Here is a 24,979-nt window from a genome sequence, read left to right as displayed (position 1 = left end):
GAAAGAAACAAAACTAGGAAAGTAATGTCCTATATTGCAATCTCCTATCTTCCTAATATATTAAGTAACTAAGGTAAAAAAGGAAAGAAAGACATAACCTCATTATTGAACAATTAATCATAGCTTTTGCTTAATTTATCAACCATCCGAGAGGTCAAAAAGAATGTGCGTGAATAATGCCATGTTATCAAAATAACCATTATGTTACTTCATAATACTAATTCTATTATATGATTTGTTTTGCCTATATGTGTTTTTCGTTACAGGATTGTATAATGATGTATAGTGTTTTTGGCTACAATATTGTATAATGATGTACAGGGTGTCACAAAAAAAAAAATAGTTTTTTTTTCTTTTTTTTTTTTTTTCTTTTTTTTACCGCGAAAATAAATTAGGCATCGCCGAACGCTCATTCTAAGTTCGAAGGTAGCTCTAGAGGTCACAAGAAGATTCCAAAGTTTCAGCCCGATCCGATACCTTTTTCAAAAGTTACGAGTGATTTTTTGAACATTTCATTGGGAAAATGGAGCCTATTTTTGCCCGCTTTCGGTTTCTGGTGCCATAGAGCCCCATGCATTCCAAAACTCCTTCGGCCGCCATTTTCACATCGAAATTTTCAGAAAATCACGCATAACATTTTGGATAAAGTATCAGATCAGGCTGAAACTTGGGCATCTGGTTGTGACCTCTAGCGCTACCTTTGGGCGGAGAATGAGCGTTCGGCGACGCCTAGTTTATTTTTACGGTGAAAAAAAGAAAACCGTATAAATTTTCTTTTGTGACACCCTGTATAGTGTTTTCTTGGCTTCCTGGTCCCACATACAAGCATTTTTCTTGTCGTAGACCAGCTCTTTTCAAAATGCATTTTCATTTCAAATAAAATACATTATATTATTAATCAAGTCAGAACTAAAAAAAAGTTTTTTAGCGAATTTAAAAATTAAACTCTTTTTTATTGCATCATGGATTACAGGTTTAAAGGTTAATTAAACGGTGCCTTACATTAATGGTAATTCCTTTTCCACCGCGTTGTTATCTGTGATTGCACGAATTGTTCAATAAATCTCACATGTAAATTTAGTGGTAAAGGATCACTATCTTCTATCTACACTAATTTATATCAAAACATTCTGCTAAGAATTACTAAATTAAAAGACAAAACAAAACAAATGCTTTGTTTTTAGGAACACTAGTCGCGGTGGCTCCGAAGTAAAGAGCGCTTAGGCTTATTTTCATTTTTGTTCAAACTATTATAATTATAAGAATAATAATAGTAACTAAAAGAAGAATTTCTTTTATTAACTTATTATTCTTATTGGTAAACATGGAGTGTAATTTGTCAGGCAACTAATGACTTGCCATTTTTATCTGAGGTAGGACGTAGCTAAATGTAAACACCTAGTGCCAACTATGCACCAGGTGCAGACGATGTAATGAAAAATACCGGGACTGAGAGAAGAGGCCCGGGTAAGTACACTATGGATGGCTGAAAGCTCAAACTCCGTGAGGATGTGAGGCTAGTGGTTGGGGTAAAATGCCAAAGTTTGAGAACATAGCGTTACCTGGACCAAAAAATAATCGAGAAAAATTGACTTTTTCTATGAGCCGACGTCCACCCAAGTCTAACTCCGTAAAAAAAGAATAATAAAAAATAAAAAAAAGAACGAAAAACATTGTGGGTGTTTGAACCATCTATTCCAATGAAACAAACTTGTCAGCAGGAACGAAAACAACATTCTTCTTTTTGCTGATAAATGTTTTTCACTGATATAAATCCCACGAGAGTTCACAATATCGTTTATTTCTTTGTCAATATTAGGTTGGGCTTTGGTGGACGTCGGCTCAGTGAGACATTTTGTTTTTCTCAGTTTTCTTTTAATCTAGGCAACGTCACCCTTACAAAAATTCGCATTATTTCGCAACAGCTAGCTTTACGTTCTCATAGAGTGTGAGCTTTCTGCGGGGCATAGTTCATTTATCCGGCCCGAAAAACACAGTTTTCATGTCTCGGGAACTCAACTGCACTTTCGATTCAGACAAACTTTGTGCCTGCGGACTAGAGGTCGGAAAATACGGTAGTCTATACACGTGTATTTCCACGAGCGCCCACGCCACCGAATGCCGCCGAATCGAGCTACGACAGAGCCACCGAAATAGCCAGCCTGAAACCCGTCCAAGTTTCCGAGGTTACTTCACGCGGACGGGCCTCCCGCGGTAGTCTATTTTTTGCATTCCCAATTCTGTACCGTAGCCCGACGAACGTCGCTTTTGGAGATCACACTAGTACACGTTTAGTTCGCCGTTAGGTATCTGATAACGGTCCAATGGCCATTATCTTGCATTCTATCTTATCCAGTACTGCGCTCACGTCGAAAGTGGAGGCTAGGAGATGCGTGGTATATAAACTGGCGGAGCGGCTTTGTGTGTCGGATTCCGGGGTGATGCTTGCATAAGGGGCAACGCACGGGACACGCTGTTGTTCTCCGCACTCCCCTGGGAAGGTCTGAGACAGGAGCCCGCACAGGCTCAGGCCCTAGCAGGGTCCCGACCGAGAGGTCGGTCGGTTCACAAGCAAGCCACGCCGCGGGGTCTGCTGTAAGGTGGGATGCTCTGGCACGCACTGCGTGTCTTGGGCGGACCGGAGGGCCCCGGTCGGACGTTGGAACGAACCGTGGCTGGCGATCTGAGCTCGATTTGCAAGGTGCCCGGTGTTCGCAGGGCATAACTCAATTCAGACTACTCCACTTCGGAATCCCCTACATTTTTTTTTTTTTAAGATTTTTTGAATGTGCGGCATATTGAGCGCCGATGTACTGCCGGGCGCTGTTACTAGCTGTCGTTCTCCCTTTCCTCCTGGCATTTTTTCTACTTGAACTTTGCACCCAAAGCAGTTTTATACACTGCCCTCCAGGCGCAGAACGTTTGACCATACCTTGCAATAATATATTGCCTTTTATAGTTTTTCGTGACCTCGCAGTTATAAAAGGTAATATATCCAAGCAGATTTTCTTGCGGTGTTGGAGGAGACCTCAAATACCGTAACTTTACCAGCACGCTCTTTTTCTACGTGATTTTCTTCCTTCCGGAATGTCACGCGAACATACCTTGCAGCCGACGATGTAGAGGAATATCGTGATCCCTCCCGGAAGTATGTTTTCTGCCGTCGTGAGCTAATTTTGCCTTTGTTCTTATGCCCCACGTCAACAGCGTGGCCGAGTGTCTGCGATGTCTGGTGGAATCTGGGTTTATTTAATTTTAGTGTCCGGTAAAAAGAGAGGACGAAAAGAACGGGAATTTCTTATAGGCAAAAATTGGTTGGCAGGTCTCTCCATCGTTTGAATGGCATGTTGTACGTCATCGCGAATGAACAAATAAATAGTACTAGAAAGCAACTAAGACCCTGTTCAATGTCGAATTTAGCGAGTTCACTTGTAAAGGTTTCTTTATATAATATGTATAACACGTAAACACATAATAAGCTTCAATGCTTTTTCCCGACGCAAGACTATAGTCTTTCCGGTATCTATTTCGAACACAAACTGCAGGAAACTATTTGGTGTGTAAGTAGCGACGCTTTTTTGTCGATACCAAAAATGTGAAGTTCATATTTTGTTACATACGAAAGACAAGGTAACACAGTAGCGTAGCTAGGGTGGGGAACTCGGAGGGCTTCAGCAGCTCCCCCTCCCCTCCTTCCACAACACCGGGAATCTAACTAACCCTATAATACACTCATGCATTTTGTACCCCCCCCCCCCCCCCCCAAAAAAAAAAAAAAAGTTCGACACCCCAGTCAGCTCAGTCCCCCTCTTCCCTCCCCCTCCCATATAGAAAAATAGCCTGGCGACTCCATTTGCATGAACATAAACTGGGCACAGCATTTTTTTTTTATTTATTCATAAGCGTCACTGATCACAGGCTTCAGTGAGCAGCGGATGAATGACGATTCCTTCATTGAAGGATTATATGTAGATTCCAGTTTTTCGGAATTTATTTCTCTTAAAATTCGGAGGGGGATTCTCGGAGTCCATTTTTCGCTGAAATTTCGGGGTGTGTCGGAGCTTACATCTGCTCAATTCCTAATGATTTAAAATTCAGAGTTTAATAATATTATGTTCCCGATTAAAAAAATAAAGATAAAAAAAAATTGTGGGCAGATGAACTCTAAACTGATCAGAACTCACCTGTATTGAATACTTCTGAAGCTGCATTTAACATTCACGATCTTGCCATTCGCAATACAAACTATCACGACAAATATTGCGAACAAATTTTGCCTGAATAACAGCCGATACTTTGAAATAATTTAACTCCTCTACGTAGTCACTGGGAAGCATGGAAGCTTCAGCAGCCCTCTTCCTCCATTAAAGCATATACGGGTTCGTAATTTTTACTGTTATAACCCCCCCCCCCCCCCCCCCCATACACACACACCTCCTCTTAGAAGCACAAATAGTATGGTTCAAACTGGAAATCTCAACACTGGCTTTTGTCGTGACCCAGAGGTACTATGACCCGCTGTCCTGAACAAACCTTGATGAGCTAAAAGGTAAATCCCATTTTGTTCACTAGACCGAGATTTCAAAGGCAACTAAAATGGCCACTCCTCAGGACAACTGATCCTCTTCCTTTATTAAATTTATTTTAAAATACCGCCTTCTTATATTTTTATTTTTCCTTCCTGACCTTGAAATTCTGAGTTTTGCGGACAATTTCGAATTGAAAAAAATCTGACCAGCGAGTTTTTTATTTTTTTTTATTTAACGATACTGTAACCCCTCTAGGGGGTCATTACAGGAAGAGGAATCTCGACAGGGATAACAATCTAAATATAAACAGCAGCAATCAAGAGCAGCAGCAATCAACAACAACACAAACCATGCGTCATTTCCATTCAAATATCACGGAAGGACGGACATTTGCACTTGTTTAACACCTGCCATTCCACGATTGCTCTATCCCACCGGTACATGTACTTTAAAGTCACAGTTCTCACTTAAAAAAAAAAGAAAAAAAAAAAAATTTTACAAGTTTCACGCATTGCATGGAAATCACGGGAACTTACTTATAAAAACGCTCTAGATAGTGAAGAAAATCTACAAGAGTAGCCGAATTTATAATTTCTTGGGGAAGAAGGTTCCATTCATTTATTGTTTTGGAAAATGAACAATGAAACACGTTCTTTCTACAGGGGTTCTAACGTTTTGCAGTGACATTTTATCAATGCACGAATTATTCGAAGCTTCAGGTATTTTGTGTATTCTATGTCAAATAGACCATGATACAACATAAAAATGTACTTAACTCTAATGTTCCTACGCCTATCAGAAAGAGATATAAAATCAATTTGTTTTAGCATATCACGAACAGAGTCAGTTCGTTTGTACCAGGAGAGAATATAGCGATATGCAAATTTTTGAGCATTTTCTAGCTTCTCGATGTGGTTTTTCTCATGAGGGACACATATCACGTTTGCATATTCTATAGTCGGATGCAACCTGAGAACAATCTTTTAGCTCCACCCACAAGCGCATTGCGCCTATCTGAAGTGCCTCCGCCGTCGAGAAAGTAGTTCGCTAGCAACGTTGCTTTTTCTTCCTCCAGGAAAAGTGTCTTAATCTACTACAATATTTATTTAATTCATTCAGGACATTTAAATAAGTTAGAATACGTTTTTGTCAACGAAATAGCTGTTTAGTAAAGAAAGAAAGTAATGTCCAATGTACCGTCTTCCCAATTCATTTTCTGTCCAAGATATTGTCTAACATACCGTCTTCCAGCGCCTTCGATAGAGGGAAAGCGGTGCTAAGCCTCGCGCCCGCTTCGAAATTTTCGTTGGCGATATCGTCGCTGGATTCTCACGTTGTCGCGCAAAACCTGCTGCAAACGCAAGCCGATACCGTTAAGATCTCGTGGCGTAACCTCGGGCACGTAAAGCACGGTGCAAAAAGTCAGAGTAATTAGGGAGTTTTCGTAGACCGCGCTTCCCCTTCCGCTAAGCGTTCCGCAACGAAGAAGTTGCTACTGCGCCTGCGCGCCGATAGCCTTGACCGTGGAGTTCCCGCTATCGTAGCGGGTTGCGGAGGGCCTTGCGGGACGGCGAAAACGATCTACGAAAACTCCCTATTGTCACGAGAAACTAGCGTCGCGTTGCTAAGGCCAGCAGCCATGTTGAGCTTCTTTTTTTTTTCAAAAGGATTGCGATTGGTCCACGGAATCGTGACGTCATGAAAACGATTGGCTGGCGTTTCTCGGCGTAGGATTACATTTTCCTCTGACAGGCATTTCCGGTTTTTTCTTAGCTTGCAACCGACTATAGTACCGGTCGCACGACAGTTTTATAAACCATTAACTTAGCACTCGTGGTTGGATATTTGAAATTTCGTTTAGGATACCCTAGTGTACGTTTTGCAGAACAGCAGATGTTGTCGACGTGTCTTCCTCTTTCAAGATTATTTTCAATTGTTTAGCCTCGGTATTTGTGACAAGCCACTTCTTTCAATGGGAATCCGTTCACTGTGTATACATAAGGTAACTTAGTTTTCTGATTTGTAAACTGAAGCAGTACGTTTTTCTTTCAGTACTAATTGTCATTCCCCATTTTTGGCACCACAACCCGATTTGGTGAAGTATGCTTTCTATGTTAGTTTGATCCTCCCGAGCTTTTACATTACTCTAGATGAGACAGTCATCCGCAAATAGCCGCACTGCGATGGAATCGTCAATGCTTTCTGCTATGTCAGTTATGTATAATAAAAAAAAAAAAAAAAAAAAATGCCGGGCCTTAAACGGAGCCCTGCAGCACGCCCGATGATACTGACAAAATACTAGAAGCGTTGCTATTTTTTTCAACAAATTGTGTTCCTCCGGGCAGATAAGCTGTTATTCAATTAACCTATTATAAACTGACCCAATCATCTTCATTTAATTAATAAGATTATTGTTTCTAGCTCGATAAAAGGCTTTTAACAAATATAGAAGCATTGCACAGGTTTGTCCCCCCCCCCCTCCCCCTAATAGGTACATTTGGAAAAGTCGTAAATGCGTTCACTCAGCTGGGTAACTGCAAAAAGCCTGCGTCGAAAGCCATGTTGGTTGATGTCGAAACGATTATTGCTTTCCAAATAGTAATGTAATCGTTCTTATACCACATGCTCCATTATTTTACAACAAGTGCTTGTTAAAAGATGGGTTTATAATTGGTATGGAGCAGTAATAATAATTTGTGATATTGAGCGTCGAAATATTAGCTTTAAATATTGCGAAACCCACTCGGCGTATCGTTTTAAGAATGCGTTTAGTATGTTACAGCCCCCCCCCCCCCCCCCCCCCCCTCCCCCCGATTTTAGAACTTTGATCTGTAACAAAAGAAAACATATTCCTTCTTCTGAAATGGAAATGTCTCAATGATGCGTGCGCTGTTTCTAGCATTTATCCGAAAACATGGAACCATGATTATATGACAGTATGTCTCTCCGCACATATATTCATGCATAATGCTCAGGTCCTTACGTCGACCGTAAAAAAATACGAAAAGAATTGGAAATATGAGTGCTTCTTTCATAAATGAGCTGTCTTTTTGTTTATTTTCCCCTTAGATATCCGCGTATGCAATATTACCAGCTTGGGTTTGTTTGTGCCTGATTTAGTCGCGGGAAGCAATGATCATGATGGACTCTTGACGTTAGTCGTGGAAAAAGTCTTCGCTTGTTTGATTGCATTTATTCGAGACAAAATTTACAGCAGTGCCTTGGGTGACATGGCTAGGCAGACTTAACGCCTGACGGGGCCATGCCACCCTTTCAGCCACAACGACGGTCCTATCGGCCACTGTATTAAAAAGAACAGTTGGTCTTTCTTCTTTTCAGCTTCACGGCTCCCACAACCTTCGATAAACCTTAACTTGTCAAACAGTATGTAGTATGGAATCTATACTTAGTCCCACCCTACGATGGACTAAAGGCAGAAGGTATACGGACCGCCAGATCCAATCACGAGCCACTTACAAGTTGCGTGGTATTTCCCTACGATGCGCGTATCGGCAACCGCGTCTCGAATCACTAATGGGGAGGGGCGGACGGCTGAGTGACTCAACAATTTTACATTGCAAAGAAAGCTATGTCATACTTTGCACTGTCGAAGCTATAAAAATGATGCAGCGCTTTTGGACTCGGAGGATCATTCGCCCACCCCTAACCAATGCTAAGCGTGTCATATTTTAGCTTGCAACGTGATTGGACCTTGCGGCCCGTGGCTTTGGCCTTTAGTCCATCGTAGGATGAGACGAAGTATAAACCTTCCGTTCTAGCCATCATCGGGACCCTAACATGTCCCAAATTTGTCGATACGTTAAAAAAGCGAGGAAGTTTGTTCACTTTCACATTGTTACCTACACTATAGTATACATAAGATGTATACAAAGCGTGCAACCCCCTATACGGACCGGACTCAAACCACGCATTATGTTTTTTTTTTTGTTTTTTTGTTTTTTCAGGAACGAGCTTTTTCCAGATGCTGTCGCAGCTGTACGACTTGAACCGTTGTCGGACGCCGGAGGGACTGTTGGGCACTTGCGGCGACATCACACGGTGCATCTACGTTCTGCTGGACTTCACTCGACTCAGGCAGTCCATCTGCTTCCAGAACCTACTCTTTCCGGGCGTCTGCTGTGCAGGCAGGGTTAGTGCGCCAGCGCCATTTTATACACATATGTTATAGGCACGCAGCGATCAAAGAAAGGAAAGTTCGTTCCGACTGGTCTCAAACGACTCCTAATGACTGCTGTTTCCCTGGGAAGCCAGTCTATAGAGTTGACCTGTCTAGGCCAGCGCCTGCAGACGCAGCTTTCTTTCATTTACTACATTGTTCATCTACATTTTTGCAATTTCATTTGTGTGCAAGCGAACGTATATACTCTTGGTTTTGTAGGCGACGCAGTCAGCTATGCAGTCGTCTATATATAAACCATTACTTTGTTTGCAAAACGTAACGGCCCCCAATCCGATAAGAACAAAGTAGCAGCGCATCTCTTGGCGCTTGGTCAAGCGAGGGCAATACGCAAACAGGTGTTTGTGTGTCAGGCTCGTATTTCGCGTTATATATATATATATATATATATATATATATATATTTTATACAATTTCAATGGGAAAATGGCGGCTGACGGAGTTTTCAAGCACATGGGGCTCTATGGCACGAGAAACGGAAAACGGGCAAATATATATATGTATATATTTGCCCGTTTTCCGTTTCTCGTGCCATAGAGCCCCATGTGCTTGAAAACTCCGTCAGCCGCCATTTTCCCATTGAAATTGTCAGAAAATCACTTATAATTTTTGATTAAGTTATCGGATCGGGCTGAAACTTTGGCATCTGGTTGTGACCTCTAGCTCTACCATTGGGCGGAGAATGAGCGTTCGACGATGTCTAGTTTATTTTTGCGGTAAAAAAGACCGTGTAAATTTTCTTTCGTGACACCCTGTAGACTCCTGTAGTTGAGTGCCCATTTAAAGGTTAAATTTGCTTCATATGAACTTTTTTTACATAGTTACATAGTAAAAGCTTGAAATTAGACTTATTGAGCTTCTAGAATAAAGTTTATAGTATATAAAAGACCCATTTATGACAATAAAAGCAGGTAATGATTTAAACTGCCAGTTCGACATGAACAGTAAAAGCTGCTTTACACAGAGATTGGGCATGCCTTGATGTGCGTCTGCTTCAGGGTGAAGACATCAATTGTAGCATCAAGGTATACCAAGGTATACCTTCCCGTCCGGTGTTCTGCGCCGTGGCAGAGAAAGGGGGCAGGCACGATCTTTGTTTGGATTTTTAAAAGGGAAATCGGCCGCCCTAAATGTAATTTCGGGTTTCTTAGGATGCTTAGAGCCCATAGATGGAGTTATGACGGTAAACAGACGATTTCAAAATCACCTTGAGTGCCCCTTTTAGACAAGCAAGCAATGTGCCCAAAGCACACGCACTGAACTGATAACGTCAGTAGGTTCGTCCGATTTACCTGCACCTCCTGCACCTGTGCAGAAAAGTATGGGGCGGAGTATACTTCCGGTCGTACCTCAATACACAAACCGGAAGTAAAGTGCCCTACAATTTTCTGCACCGGTGCAAGAGGTACAGATAAATCTAACGTGCCTAATGGCAAAAAGTCCACATCTGAAACTACATATATGTTTAATTAAAATAAAAAAGTAATACTTGTACTATTACCACCCTATAACAGTATCCCACAACGACGTCGTCGACAACAACATCGACAACTTCCGTTGCCAACCTTTCCGAAGAACCCACGACGGCGACCCCGGCAGCTTTGGAGGAAGGCTACACGGAATCCAACTTCATCACCGTCGCAGTAGTGGAGGGCACAAACGTCACGAGCTCGACACCGTCCACGACATCGGTGAAGCCTTACAACAAGCCGTACGCGTTGCACACCACCCGGAAGCCTTACGACACGACGAAGAAGCCGCTGAGCAAGCCACCTTCGACAATCGTCGTGGCGGTGAACAGGCCGACGAGGAAGCCGGTGGCGGTGGCGTCCAGCCCGACGATAGTCGTGAGTAATATGCACAGGCCGCGGCCTCCGAGGCCGCCCCACCCAGCCGTCTTTCGTCCACCGCTGCGGCCGCCACAGCCACCTCCGCCGCCTGTGGTCTCCCGGCCGACGCCCCTGCTGCCACCACCAGCCCCCACCAGACGTAAGAGAGCGCTTCGGTCTGTTCGGAGATCCATTTTGAAGGGCCGCCATTTTCTATACTCGGCGACCACTTTTCTTGGAAATGCAGTGGAAGTTGAGGAGAGCCCGCGCACAGCCTTATCCAGCACTCAAAATGGGACCTGCACACTCCACTGCATTGCCAAGAAAAGTTGTCGCCAAGTATAGGGGGTATTCACTGGCGGCCTTGTCCGTGTGCTCTGCTGCTGAGCGCGTGCTGACGGCGAGCTTCCGCAGTCCTTTTGGAGCGCGAATTTAGCACCATCAAGATTGCCGGTCTTAGCAGGCTGTTAATGTGAGCTCGTTCTGAGCATGCGCTCTAAACATCGCCCTCAAATATGACGTCCAGTGGATACCTCCTATTTGGTTCGCTAAGTTATGTTTTTTCGTTACCTCCGCCCCTGGATCTTTGTAGCGTACATGTTCCTATTGTATACCGGTGTGATTTACGTCTTGCAGTTTACAGTGTCAATAAACTTTTCTTTAAACCCTATAGGCCACCTGCTGGAGGTTGACTAGAGGCGCAGGTTGCAGACGAGCACGTAGTCAGTGTTAGGCTGGGACTCGTGATCTCACTGATTGGCCCGAGTCTGAGCCGAACGCGGATGCGGCGTTCGGGACCAATCAGTGCGGCGCGTTGTTCAGCAATATGTTTTTGTGATCTATTCTTCGTTTCAGCTTAAGCCTAGAAGCAGCCGATGCTACGAGCGATTGTGACCAATCAAGCGGCCTCTAAAGCGCAAGTCACAGGGCCTTTTCAGCTTATGATTGTTTCAGCGATGATAGAACATGTACAAAAAGATGACGAGCACCACGATGGTTCGCTTTTGACGCTGTCTGATTGGTCCCATCAGCTAGTAGCGTCGGCTGCGTCTACTTCAACGAAATTTGAATTATACCCGCCGTGTTCAGAAATAGGCTGAATATGATCCAGAATATCTGCAAATGACAATCGCTTGTAATTATAATGCAATTAAATGCAAAGGTGCAAGCGAGCTGGACAAGAATGATGAAAATAATCCCTGGGGAAGGGGAACAAGAGGGACAAAGGACAAACATAAATCTTTGAGCCTGATGACTGCATTTTGAGCCTAAGGGCTGTATTTTTCGTTATAAACGGCCCACTCTGGCAAGCGATGGAGAGCAGCCAGCGGAGAGCACGTCACACCCGGCGCAATCGTGACGTAGTTTGTCTCGGGATGAGCAAAACTGCGGCGAGGCTGACGTCGTCAGGTTGCCCTAGCCGCTCGAGTCACCGAAGCGGTCGAAGCGCGGCAGTGATCGGGCTATCGCAACTAACCGCAAAGCTGCTTTTGTGTGAATTTTGAGTGACGGGTTAATTTTCTATAATCTTGTAGAGGGAGAATAGCGACGTCTGGGACAAACGAAAGAGAGTCCGGTTGAGTGGGGAGTTCCTCCCTCTCCTGTTCTTTTTTCGCTGGCCGTACAGTTGTCGGGATGACGCCAGGTTCAAAGCATGTATACACCTTTTCCGTCTAACCTCGACCCAGCGCGTAACGTGCGTAGCCTCGACTCGGCGACTCGGCGCACAGCGGGAATAGTTCTTCCGGTTCTAACACTTCCGGTATGCGGGAGCAGGCCTAGCCGGCTGGCAAGATGCTGAAGTGGTGCGCGTTAAATGGGTTTTGAAGCACTTGACAGCGAAGTGAGTTGTAATAAGGTGGGTTAATACGTCGAAGCATCATGTCCGCGCATATTTGGTCATCGGGCTGCCACTGCGCAGTCGTTGGCTGCAGCAGCAATTTCCGAAAACGGAAGATAGCGCGCGACAAATTGTGCACCGAACACAAGAAGTCGCAAAGCGAATGCGGCTGTAACGTATACATTTTGCATCGCTTCCCCGCTGATATCAGCGGGGAAGCTATGCAATATCAGCACATAAAAAAAGCAAATAGGCAGTATAGAAACGGACATCTACAAGTGCAGTAATAGGCCTCGATAAGTCAAATGCAGAACGAATTTTGCAGCTTGTGGTGCAAATGTAAGCCCCTGGGTGTAATGATTGTTATTGTCTACTCATGTTTTGCTTTTCATTCCGTTCATTCCTACGAGGTTGTGCACTATAATTTTGTATGTTGCTCGGTAGCGACGCCCGTTAAAGTACGTTAATAGAAACAATACGAAAAGAGGGCAAAAAAACGTCGTCGTCCTACCCCCCCCCCCCCCCCTTTCACCCCCATCTCCTGAATAGTTCCGAAGCATCTGGGCGTCATACGAAGTAGAGATGTCCCGGTAACTAGCGATCGTACCTCGACGGTGCACCATAACAATAAACCGTTCGGCCCGCGTCGCCAACTCCCATTGTGAGTATTTCTACGATTAAACGATGATACTTCTATGTCCAGGGTCGCCCTCGCTCGCGCATAGAAACCCTCCGTTAGTCATTCGCAGAAGGCAGACATTCTTCACAAACAACAACACGCGAAGAGTAAACACTGGTAAACGTCCTCAGGAAAAGTGAACATGCCTCCGATTTCGATTACCGGCGACGCTGGCGACGAACCTCTCGGCGCTGTTGGTGCAACAACGGGCGCCATGAAGGCGAATAAACACGCCAGAACACAAGAGTAATTCACACTTTCAATAAAAAACAAATTAAGAACTCACTAAAGGGAAAACAATGAAGATACGATGCGCGGGGTCAATGGGGACAACGCGGGAGCTAGGAACAACGCTGCTTTCCGCATACCAGAATGGGCGCACAACAACTAGACGCCAGACGGCAGACGGCGCGGCTGTCGCTGCAACACGCAAGATGGCGACGACTACGCGGAAAAGGTGTATAGTTCTGGGCGAGGCAGTTATCGCCTGTCAGGGTTCTTAGACGGGCATCACAAACGAGGCTTTGGCGACATCCATCAGATGATGTTTGCTAATCACTTAATTGGTTTTAAAATTCTTTTGTTTTTGTCTTTTTTAACAAGATACTGGCGTGTCCGACGTGATATTAAATAAGCGCCGAAATTTCGTTGTACTATTTCTTTAATTAAGGTGCAACGAAGTATAGGAGGTGTTGGTTAGTCACGCGTAATGTCGACATATAAATCAGAATGTCTGCGAAGCAATAAGCCTTGTTGGGTGCGATTCGTTCCTTCCATGATTTATGATATAAAAAAGAAATATTTTTTTTTATAACCGATAAACACCGACGACTGAACAAAAAAAGTCTGAAAGCTTGGCGGGAGTAAAACAACTTCGTTTAATTTCGGCAATTCCCAGAGTCTCTGGGTCACAGTCCTCTTATTTCCGTCTGATTTTCTACGTATTTAATCGATAAACACGTAATACTATGGCAAAAAGCGACAACAAAAAATGCATCGCAAAAAAAAAAAAGAAAAAAAAAAGTAGCATCTTAGTATCTCTGTAAATCTGATGACGTGATACACAGGAGCAAGCATACCTTATCTCTGGCAGAGCGCCTGCGCTTTCCTGTGGCAAGGTGACTTTTGTTATTAGACAATGTGCATTTCTATGTCATGAGCATCCACCGGTAGATTTGAATAGCAAATCCAAGAAGTGTGTTTTAAAAGTATGTTAATTGTATTAAAAAATGTAGATCGTTTTTGTGAGTTCTGATTTACTTTAAAATTGTTTTGAGTGAGAAAAAAGTGACGCGGAAATTTATTTAAAATGGGGAATCTGACCTGAATAAGAAAATTAAAGTACAATGAACACTTTTACAGCCGTGACACATCCAATATCTTAGCCCTCCTTTCTTCGTTTCATATCAAGGTGGTGTCAGACTCCAGTTTCCAGTGGTCTCGCGTCATATCTGTGTGTACTTAGTGGTCAAAACTCAGTCGCATTTTTGTGTAATTCGATGTTTTATTTGGTACGAACGGGTATCAAGATATTCTATTAGAACCACGCTATTTTGCATTGTTCGGTGTATTCGAATGGCTGGTCACCTTGGGAGAGGCCCTTTTGCGCGATGATATATATCACTTGCCATCAGAGAAATTTACGGGCGCTTGACGTCGTTTGCTTTGCTTGAGTCTCAAATTTGTTAATTTTTGTATCATAACCATTGCTGACTGCCTCAAAATAATTTAAAAAAATGGTAAAATGACTGCCTCAAAATAATTTAAAAAAGCCATCGTGTCTTGAGGTCTTTGGTGCCTGGCGGCTATCTTGATAACGCTGGGTGCTTGCCTCCACTTCTTAAAATGATCAACTTTGAGTGCCTCTGGTGTCTTCATTTTCAGAGGTCTTTCAGGAACGTTCAATGACTTTTCATCGTTGCAGGGTGCGGACACGCGGGCCGGGACTCCAGAATCGTCGGGGGTCACGAGGCAACTCCTGGCCAGTGGCCCTGGATGGTAAACGGTGACACCGGGGAAGGTCAAAGGGCACCCTGACCTCTTTTACGGCGTGAGCCGTCATTCGCGAGGTTCTCAGCGGATCGCATGTATGTTTCACGTACGAACGTCGACGCCCGCTAAAGTTAGCGGATACATTTTCCCGCTAAGTTTAGCGGGGAATCAGTGTCGTGACATTGTGACGTCGGAGTGTCACGTGATATGCGACATGACGTCACAAATAATTTCCCCGCTGAATTTAGCGGGGAATCCCAGTGTCCCTAGAATCTGACGACACAATGTTGCATGATTTTACCACCACAAGTTTCCCACTAACCTTAGCGGGAGCTTAGTATCACGTTAGGTCATTTTTCCACTTGGTGTCAAAGTGTCACGTGAACACCGTCCACTAAAGTTAGCGGGACACGCGTTCGCTGTATTTAAAGGGATCATGAAGTGATTTTTCGTCTTTCATCCGTGGCGTTAATCTTCAATTCAAACGCGATATAAGAAATCATGTGGTCGGGACGCGCTTGGGCACCGGATGCGATGACTCGAAGCTTCCACGGTGTTTTTTTAAGCACACCAAGGAACTTGTCATTTGCAATAGATGATATGTGCCGTCACGGCACTTATTGGCCACGAACGCGAATTCAAATATTTGTCGACGGATCGATTGTTTACATGCGCACAGGTCCGAGTCACACAGTGCTCGTGTCTAATGCGCGAGCTGGGTTCGCGGGTGCATCGCAGTAAAAAGTCGGAGAGCTTTCGAAGGAAAGGAGGTAAGAAATGGTCCCTGTAGATAATAAAATCTACATACCGAAGAGCAGGCTTTTGACTTCCTACCCTCGTGAACTAGTTTTCTTTTGGCGCTCTAAACGATATGCAATTCGTAAACTCCCAATTTATCCCAGCCCAAAACGTACTATTTCATGGTCCCTTTAAACGAGACAATGCAACTGCGTGCAGCGTCAAGGTTGTCGCTACAGTTCACCTGCGGGATATGGCAAGAAACCGGGGACTGTTTTTTGCGGCTACTCAAGACTTCGCTAGCGTTACATATTGTAATCACGGCGAGGGCTGCGGCGTTCTCTTGAGATCAGCTTGCGCGTTTGACAGAAGAACAGAAATGCATTCGCAGGCCGCCATTTTCCTGGAAGGTCGGAGGGGTCGGGAGTTCTGGTGCGGTGGGGCGCTCATCAACGAGCGGTACGTCCTCACCGCCGCTCACTGCCTGTCACATCCATCCGGGTACAAGTGAGTGTTTCTACGACGTTATTGCTCCATTTTTTTTCTCGTTCTCTAGGCCTACCTTTTGGTGGCTCAAATAATCAGCCGCGAAAAGCAACATTCTCAAAATCTCGATTCCCGTCATCTGTGGATTTCATTATATCCTGGAGATGTAAGTGACAAAAGAAAAAAAACAAAAAAAAAAAAAACGCTTACAGTCACTATTATGTTAAATAACGCACGGCGTGCTTTATTGGGTTCATGGTTCTTGCTGTCTGATTAGTACTTCGACGTTCTTATTGTCTAATGCTGCGATCTGATTGGCTGTTGAGCGATAATGTGATGCACGGGACTCGCCCCACCCTGCGTTTCTTAAATTCTCGGCGACAGCGACCTTTTTTTTTAATTTTGTACCGCAGCAAAATTTTAGGTTGCATTCAGTCGAGCTGTTGGTGAACCAGTGCGTGTCATCATGTTGCGAGGAACGCTATCGATTGAGTGATTTTGGATACAAAACTGATTACCGTATATGGCAAATTTTACTGTGATATTCAACATCCAAAGAGAGAATATATTTGTAATCGAGTGATTGTTCACTGATTTTGTTTTCAATGTTCGTACTGGTTTGAACAAACTCCTGCAACGATCACTTGTTCAGCACCAAGCCTCGTACATAATACAACCTCTGTTTTACATTAGAAAAAAAAAATGTCTACAACGAGGGACACGCAAAAATCGTCATTTATAGGAACGCATCTGAGAAGCATTTGATCTTTCCTCTGAGTAAGATTCCTTTTTATGTTTTTTTTTAATATCAGTGTTTTTAAGCCGCGCCTATATTGGCGATTTCCCAACACCACCAAATGAGCACATACTTGATTTAAGCAATATTCAAATAATTAAATTACCTAGTCAACAAAAAAAATCCTGGTGCATAAAAAATGCCAAGTCGAGGCGGTTACAAATGTAAAAAGGACGAGGGACCCCCCCCCCCCCCCCCCCTCTCTTTCCAAGCCCACAACGGTGACATCTTTAAAATACAAAAAAAAAAAAAAAAGAAAACAACGTGCACAAGATTTCTTTTAGGGGGAGGGGGGGGTAAAGTTGTATTTTCGTTGAAATGACTAGGTCAGCAAAACAGATCTGAGCAGGCGTAGCAAGATACTACCCAGCTTCGTTAGCAGACAGTCTTACCCCCTAAATGTTGCGGGAAACGATTGTACGCCTCGCCCATGACGTCACATTCGTCCGTCATGCACTACGGTTTCCCAGACCCCGCCCAAGCCTGACCCACGAATCTCTGCCGGGACCAGGATTATCGAAATCGTGCCTATTATTCTGTTTATTGTCGTCCTCGAAGACACAAACGTATGCGGAAGGCAAGTCAACTGCTTCTTGTGCAGAAGTTGCTGTGACGTCAGAACAACGCGAGCTCTGATTGGCTGTGATTGAAAAGACTGTGGGTAGATCTCAATGCTAGATGCCTCGAGGTCTACCCACTATTTTTTTTTTCATCAGCCAATAAGAGCTCGGCGTTCTGACATCATCGCAACTCCCGTGCAAGAAGCAGACGAACTTGCGCTCCGCATTGACCTTCCTTTAAGCTGCGGTCCCACTTCTCGTACAAAAGACCGTCTTTAGAGACACTGTCTAAGACGTGTTTTTTCCTTGTATGACGGCCACATTGGTCATACAAAAACTGTCTGCAGACATGCTTGAAGCATGTATAAGGAAAACAGGATTCTAAGATGCTTAAGGCGTCTACGCAGATATTTTTTTCCTCGTGTCTGCATATAACACCGCGTCTGTTGTATGATATTCGCGAGCAATGTGGTTGCGGCTTTACGGTCTCACGCGGCACAAGCTGCGTCCCGCGTGTCCCCCGAACCTCCGGAAGCGGCGGCCCCTCTGTGAAGCATCGGGGGTCGACCTGCGACGGCAGGTACCGTCCAGGACAGCTGAGCGTGCGGCTGGGCGAGCACCACATCTACAGCGACCGGGACCAGGCGCAGCCCATCGACTTCAGGGTCGAGAGCGCGGTGCAGCACCCGCGCTTTGCCCGGCACGGCTTCTACAACGACATCGCGCTGGTCAGGCTCATGGAGAGCGCGTCCTTCACTGACGCTGTGCGCCCCATCTGCCTGCCTGAGCCGGCGGTCACGGCGACGGCCCGCGAGCCGCTCTCGGGAGTCATGGCCACGGCCATCGGATGGGGCACGCTGTCCTACGGTAAGCCTCGTTCTAGTGCCAGTTGGCTGCATGAATGAACGATGGAGGAATACGTCTGAGCACCCTGAATGGGGCGGCGAATCGCGCCACCTTGTCAGTGTTTTTTATCCTCACAACTGTAGTCACTGGCAGGATCGGAACGGCAGGAAAGAGTTCCGGATGTAACGCCTCCAGCGCGGGCTTCCTGCCTTCGATAATGATTGGGCGTCTCGTGGGCCTCGAGCGCGCACGCACACATCCAAAGCGCGGCGGAAGGCAACCAGCGTGTGCTGAAGGCCGGGCATTCGAAAGAGACGTCCTGCTGTTCTCACCTCGTCAGTGACTATCCGGGTAGAAACTGAGGGAGGAGGAGGAGATCGGAGCAAGCGAGCACGCCCTTGAGCCGAGCTCTGACTGATTATCGGGTAGACGCAAAACTAACCGCCTTTGTCTCTACTAACCGTTCTAACGCTTTCGAACGCGAACAACGAAAGCCTTCCGCTAGCACTCGACCTTCGAACGCGTTCGAAGAGTCATGGCAAGTCGCAATCTTACGAGCCCAGTAACTTCCTGAGATGAAGACGACAAGTTTGACGGTGATTCTAGAAGTGCGAGAATGGACTACGCTGCGACGATCTCACGGCGATCAGGCCAAGCGTGTCGTAGTTTTCTATCATGCTTCAAGCTTACTGAATCAAGCTAGCCGAGAACTTCCTTTCCGGAGTAAGCTGTATTATTCCTACAGTTACATTATTGGATCGACAATACTAGCCTTGAGTTAAAACAATCCAAATTGTTTTTTTTATTTGTAATTTTTGCAAAAACTCGCTTATCTCCACATTAGACAATATCAGTTGCGTGATTATGCCGCTTATATTCTCCAGTTAGAATATATAAGGCTTTGTGGGTTTAGGAAGGAGTGTTATTTTGAGAAGGTGATTTTGGGTATCACACAATGTGTTTAAAAGACAAAACTCGCTTTAGTATCAACTAACATTAGGTGCGTGTTCACTTTCCCCTGTCTGTCTATATTTAATTTAAACTTATATATATATATATATATATATATATTGTTACGAAGATGTGCGGCCGGCGGGCAGCAAATGACAATGACGCGTCCACTCAGTGAGATAGAAAGGATTTTATGGAAGCCGGGCGGTGCGCGCGGAGCGTGGCACGTGATGGTCAGGCACGCCTTTGCCCCAGTGTCGTCGTCGTCTTCGTCACAATATATATATATATATATATATATATATATATATATATATATATATATATATATATATATATATATATATATATATATATATATATATATATATATATGAAGAAAACCGGCGATCTCGCGGTAACAGTGACGCTCTGTGTACCTGCGAACCTGTGAAAAAAAAAAAGTGACTACGAAACCTATATGTTCTGCAGAAAAACACTGCCGAGACATATTCATAATAAAACACAAAACAACAACGACAGAACATCTTTACACAATCCACGGGCGTACAAACTGACGTGGATTCAATAGAGTCGATTGCTGGGCTAGTTGGTTTTGGACTTTGGAATACATTTTAGCGCTTCCTCAATGACGCGGCCTGGCACCGGGTTGGCTAGTGATGGAGCAAAATCAGAAACTCAGATGGTATAAAAGTGTCGTTTCACGTAATAAAATCAGTTGTTAGTAGCGCACTGTGCTGTCTGTTTCTCGCCTCTTTGTCCCTGTTTTTTGAGCGCTAAAATGTATTCCAAAGTGGATTCAATGGCCGCTGATATTTAAGATTCACACTGTCTGTGCAGTGTGGCAGTAGCTTTCTGCGAAGAATAATTTGCATAGCCGCGACACGCTCACTTTATATATATATATATTTTTTTTGTAAGATGCGAGGGAGCACCTTTGTACATGTTTTTTTTTAAATTCTTTTTTTGCATGGAAGTTTAATTATTGCACTGGAAGGATGCAACACCTCAAAAATTGTATGGCCTCTTTTGCGCAGGTGGTTCCAACAGCGGAACACTGCAGCAAGTGTCCTTCCCAATCTGGAGGAACGAGGACTGCGACAGGAGATACGTTCAGCCCATCACACAGGGCTTCCTCTGCGCCGGTTACGTCGAAGGAGGCAAGGACGCCTGCCAGGTGTGTGTCGATGTCCCTGGATTGTTCCCGTAGCCAGACTCTCCCCAAAAAATCTGTGTGTATACGGCCTGCCGTTCCAACAGGAGATGCAGAGAAACAAAGATTCAGCTGGGTTTCCCGAGTTCATCGCTGGAGGCGCGCCCAGCGGACAGTGGTATCCGAGAGCAGTACAACTCACTACAACATGCCTTTGCATGCGTTTAGGTCGGTGCGCGATAGTAGTAGGGCGTTGACCCCGCACCACCACTCTGGCTTCATTTGGGTTGGTGCTTTCACTGATCGATGCCCAGCAATCCGTGCACCCTCTTCGGACGTTCCGTGCAGGTCCGTCGGCTTTCTCGAGCGCGTGGGCCCGCTTTTCCCCGCATGTTGTCTCGGACTTATTGCGGGGTGTGCTTAAAGGAAATACGCCACTTCCACTCGCAATTAAAATATTGACACCCATATGAACAACCATCTTACTAACGGTGATTTTCCATTTACGAGGGCAGCACCGTCTGGGTGCATTCATGCATCCTTTAGAGCAGGGGTCTCAAACTCATATAGGTGTTGGGGGTCAGATACGCCACCCCCGAAGTTTTGAGAGTCATCGTAGGGCGGCGGAAGGTGTTCCATGTTTCAAAGCAGCGAGTCTCAGCGACACTCGGAGATATCCTAAAGCCGGGGTCACACTGCTTATACATAATACAACAGACAAGTTGCATGCAGATTCGAGCGCGAGTCACGTCGAGATCCGTGCTTCGAGTGCCGCATGGCAATATGAGGTCAAGGAGAAACTTGGCACGCGGCATTCGAACCAAAGATATTGCGGTGACTCGTGTTTGCATACTGTCCTTTGTATGATGCATGAGCACTTTGACCCCGGCTTTTCGTGCTATTTGCTTTTTGTAAAATCGTCGTTTTGATAGTGACGTCTCTAGTACTGATTTTGTCATACAACTATACTTTGGGTTTGTACCTAGTGTGATTACAAGATTTGAAATAGCCCCATTCCGCTAACACGCTTGAATTTTTCTATAGAGCTAGAAACCAACGAACTAGAAACGGCATTTTAGACAAATGATCCTTGATCCATAAGAAAACAAATTGGTGCTAGATATGATAAAAAACCATAAGAGTGGAGCTACGTTTCCAATTGAATTGAATGGACGACAAGATGTCAATATTTATGGCGCACGCGGTTCTCGAAGCATAGGAGCGGGACCTTGCAGCCGCGGGATACCTGAGAGCCGCACCCAGAGAGTCGCGGGCCGCATGCGACCCGCACACCTCATGTTTGGGATTCCTGTTTGAGGAGGTAAATCGCGTGGGGCGCTTGCGACCCACGCCGCACTGGATGTCGCTCGTTTTCATATGGTGCGTCGTGAGTCCCTAGTGGGTCACGGCAGGTCTACCTAGCACAGGTCATGGCTTATCGAATCCAATACAAAAGACTTTTGTATTGGAAGCGCGGGAGCGATATTTTTTCTCAAAGATATTGATCCCGCGCAACACAAGTGACTGATTATTTAATGCCACACAGATGGCATATGCTCCGTGATCCACGGAAAGGGTTAATAGATGCTTCTGCTGCAGATGTGCGAAATAAAGCAAACTGATAGAAAGCTATCACCGTTTCCACCTGTTTCCATGGTGTAGCGATTCTCACATGCGCCTCCCACGCGCAAGGCGGCACCCGGTTCGATCCCGGGCGGGGAGAAGCTTTCTTGCTGAACGCTGGCTTGTTGGCACCTAGTGATAGATACTGAAGCAGATTATTTAAATAGTCATTTAGCATCCGTTTCCGTGGTGTAGTGGTTATCACGTGCGCCTCACACGCGCAAGGTCTCCGGTTCGATTCCGGGTGGGAACAAGTTTTTTGCTGAACGCTGACTTGTTGCCACATAGTGCTACATACTGGATGTTGTTTAATTGCTTAAATTGTTTAAATAGTCACTTATCATTCGTTTCCGTGGTGTAGTGGTTATCACGAAAAAAAAAAAAAAAAGGTGTAGTGGTAATCACGTGGTTCCCGGTTCGATCCCAGGCGGGAACAAGTTTTTTGCTGAACGCTGACTTGTTGGCACCTACATACAGAAGTGACTTGTTTAAATAGGCAACTATCATCCGTTTCCGTGGTGTAGCGGTTATCACGTGCGCCTCACACGCGCAAGGTCCCCGGTTCGATCCCGGGCGGAAACAAAATTTTTGCTCAAATTTTATTTGTTGGCAACTGTTGCCACCTGTTAACACAAACTCAGGAACATTTTTTTTTATTGACAATTCTTATGGTTTTTCGTGGTGCGACTTTCGGCCGCCGAAGCGTACGGACGTGCAATGTCTGGCTCCGAAGGAGCGGTGTCAGCGGCCCACGCCGGGGCCGCGGTATCAGGGCTAACGAGAACGGAGATCACCAAGTCATTCTGCCTGGTTGAAATGGCCCTCGATACAGGACCTATTGCTTGAAAAGTCGAGACGCGGAAATATCTTCTGCCAGGCAGAAGATTTTCTCTCTTTTCGTTATTTTCCTCCTCCCATTTCTCTCTCGCTATTTTACGTCCCTCTCCCATGCTAAGCGTTGAAGCTTGACCCGGCCAGCACGCAAGCTCAATATTTATTTATTTATTTATTATTTTTGTGCATCGTTTTTTTGGGTTCTTTTCTGACAAGCTCATGAGTACTTTCGGGGGAAGGTCCTTGAGCAGACAGTACGGTGAGAGCCCATCCCTGAGCAGACAGTACGGTGAGAGCTACGTGCTCGTTGGACCAGTCATCCATTCATGTGTGTGGCATTCAAAATGTCAAAAATTAAAATGATAAATTTTCAGAAGACCGAAAATTAGAAGATCGAAAACTTAAAACGCCATAAAAACAAAATCGCAGGAAAACCAGAACACCGAAATCAAAATGCCGAAAGTCCCTATTCATTACCTCACAACAATAATTTCCTAAGGGCTTTTTTTATTTTTTTTTATTTGCTTGCGTGCGTGCGTGCGGGCGCACACACACGCACACATTACACACACACGCGAGAACTTTTATTTTGGATACCTTGTCCGGCCGCAGATATCAGCAGATGCAGCACGTGTAAATACAAACCCAGAATGCTTCTTGGTGCTTCGGACTTTTCGGATATGGTTTATAATTGCGCTTCAGCGGGGCTTAGTTGTGCGGATGTGGAGGTTGTTTTTATTCGAAAAGCAGACGAAACGGGCGCTTAGTAATGAGAAAAGGCATGCGCAGCTAAACGAGATTAAGGAAATACGATATAATAACACGATAACTTGCGATTAAAGCCTAACTGAGAGGGCATTGGTTCAGCATTCCTGTAATCTCCACGCGTAGCGCTCCTGCTGACGACAGCTTTGATGGTAAATTTGTGTCCTTGATGCCCAATCAGCAAGATGACGTTCGCGAAAGATTAGAAACGCCGAATACAGTTTGCGAGATTGAAAAGGCCATTGATGTGCTAACCGCTGGCAAAACGCCCGGCCTGGACGGACTCAGTGCCAAATTCCACAAGGTGCTTAGGAGGGAGGCAGCTGACGCTTCGTATCAGGTTTTGACGGAGGCGCATTGTAAGCTTATGTTGCCGCCCTCCTTTTTGAGAACAGACCTATTCATTCCTTCACTGATTTATTCATTCATTCATTCGTTCATTCATTCCACCTTAAGGGCCCGCTAAGGGCATTACATAAAAGGGGGGGGGGGGGTAATCAGAATTTGAACAATATAAAGGCCAAAACACAAGCATGATACAATGGGGGAACTCAAAGAAATTATACATAATTGAAGATAATGACAAGAAAGGTGTAGTTTTACTGCGGAGAAGAAATCAGCAGGGTCCAAGATGGTGAAGATGGTGAAAACTGTTCCAGTCGCTGACGGCTTGAGGAATAGATGACCGATTGAAATCGTTAGAACAGCCAGAATTGCGTTTGATGGTGCAGACGTTGGTGAGGCGAGAAGATGTTCGGTCGGGGGGTAATAACAAAGTCCTCTTCAAGAGAAAAAGTGGCGGTTACGGAATGACGCTCGTTCATCGGGTCTCATTTTCATACCAATATTCCTGGAGGCGACGGGAGGGGAGGGCATAGACAGCGAGAGGAGCGGTGGCCATCGGTCTCACAAAACAACAGAGGATCACGCCACTTTTACGCGTTTATGCGCACACGTCCTTTCATCTCGAAGGCAAGGCTGTCTGTCCACTGCCCCTATTCCTTTATTTTGATTGGTTTAAACCTGTTATGCCATTTGGTGGTATAGGTTGGGAGTTACGAGTTTTTTTCTTTTATATTTTGCTCTCAATTAAACTTTGTCCACTGCCTCTCTTGCTGTTTGCGATGTACTCGGAGCCTTTTTGTTTAAAGCTGATTACCA

The 24,979-nt window shown here is 45.0% G+C and overlaps 1 protein-coding gene and 2 non-coding genes across 3 annotated transcripts in view; all 3 read left to right on the top strand.

The window, feature by feature from the left end:
- LOC8037704 (proclotting enzyme-like) overlaps window positions 1-24,979 on the top strand; it is a 101,917-nt gene that overhangs the window by 3,537 nt on the left and 73,401 nt on the right. The window contains exons 2-8 of the mRNA XM_042292102.1: window positions 8,495-8,679; window positions 10,241-10,573; window positions 10,652-10,715; window positions 14,999-15,072; window positions 16,196-16,311; window positions 18,227-18,513; window positions 20,481-20,620. Of these exons, the coding sequence (XP_042148036.1) occupies window positions 8,495-8,679; window positions 10,241-10,573; window positions 10,652-10,715; window positions 14,999-15,072; window positions 16,196-16,311; window positions 18,227-18,513; window positions 20,481-20,620 (1,199 nt within the window). The remainder of the gene's footprint in view (window positions 1-8,494; window positions 8,680-10,240; window positions 10,574-10,651; window positions 10,716-14,998; window positions 15,073-16,195; window positions 16,312-18,226; window positions 18,514-20,480; window positions 20,621-24,979) is intronic.
- Window positions 22,400-22,472, top strand: Trnav-cac. The gene has a single exon. It is a non-coding gene; the product is annotated as a tRNA-Val (tRNA).
- Trnav-cac lies at window positions 22,729-22,801 on the top strand. The gene has a single exon. It is a non-coding gene; the product is annotated as a tRNA-Val (tRNA).

The sequence above is a fragment of the Ixodes scapularis genome, unplaced genomic scaffold (assembly GCF_016920785.2).
Source record: "Ixodes scapularis isolate PalLabHiFi unplaced genomic scaffold, ASM1692078v2 PGA_scaffold0__279_contigs__length_252992795, whole genome shotgun sequence".
NCBI lineage: Eukaryota > Metazoa > Arthropoda > Arachnida > Ixodida > Ixodidae > Ixodes > Ixodes scapularis.
Note: the sequence above shows the minus strand (reverse complement) of the source record. Positions and strands in the feature narration are given on the sequence as shown.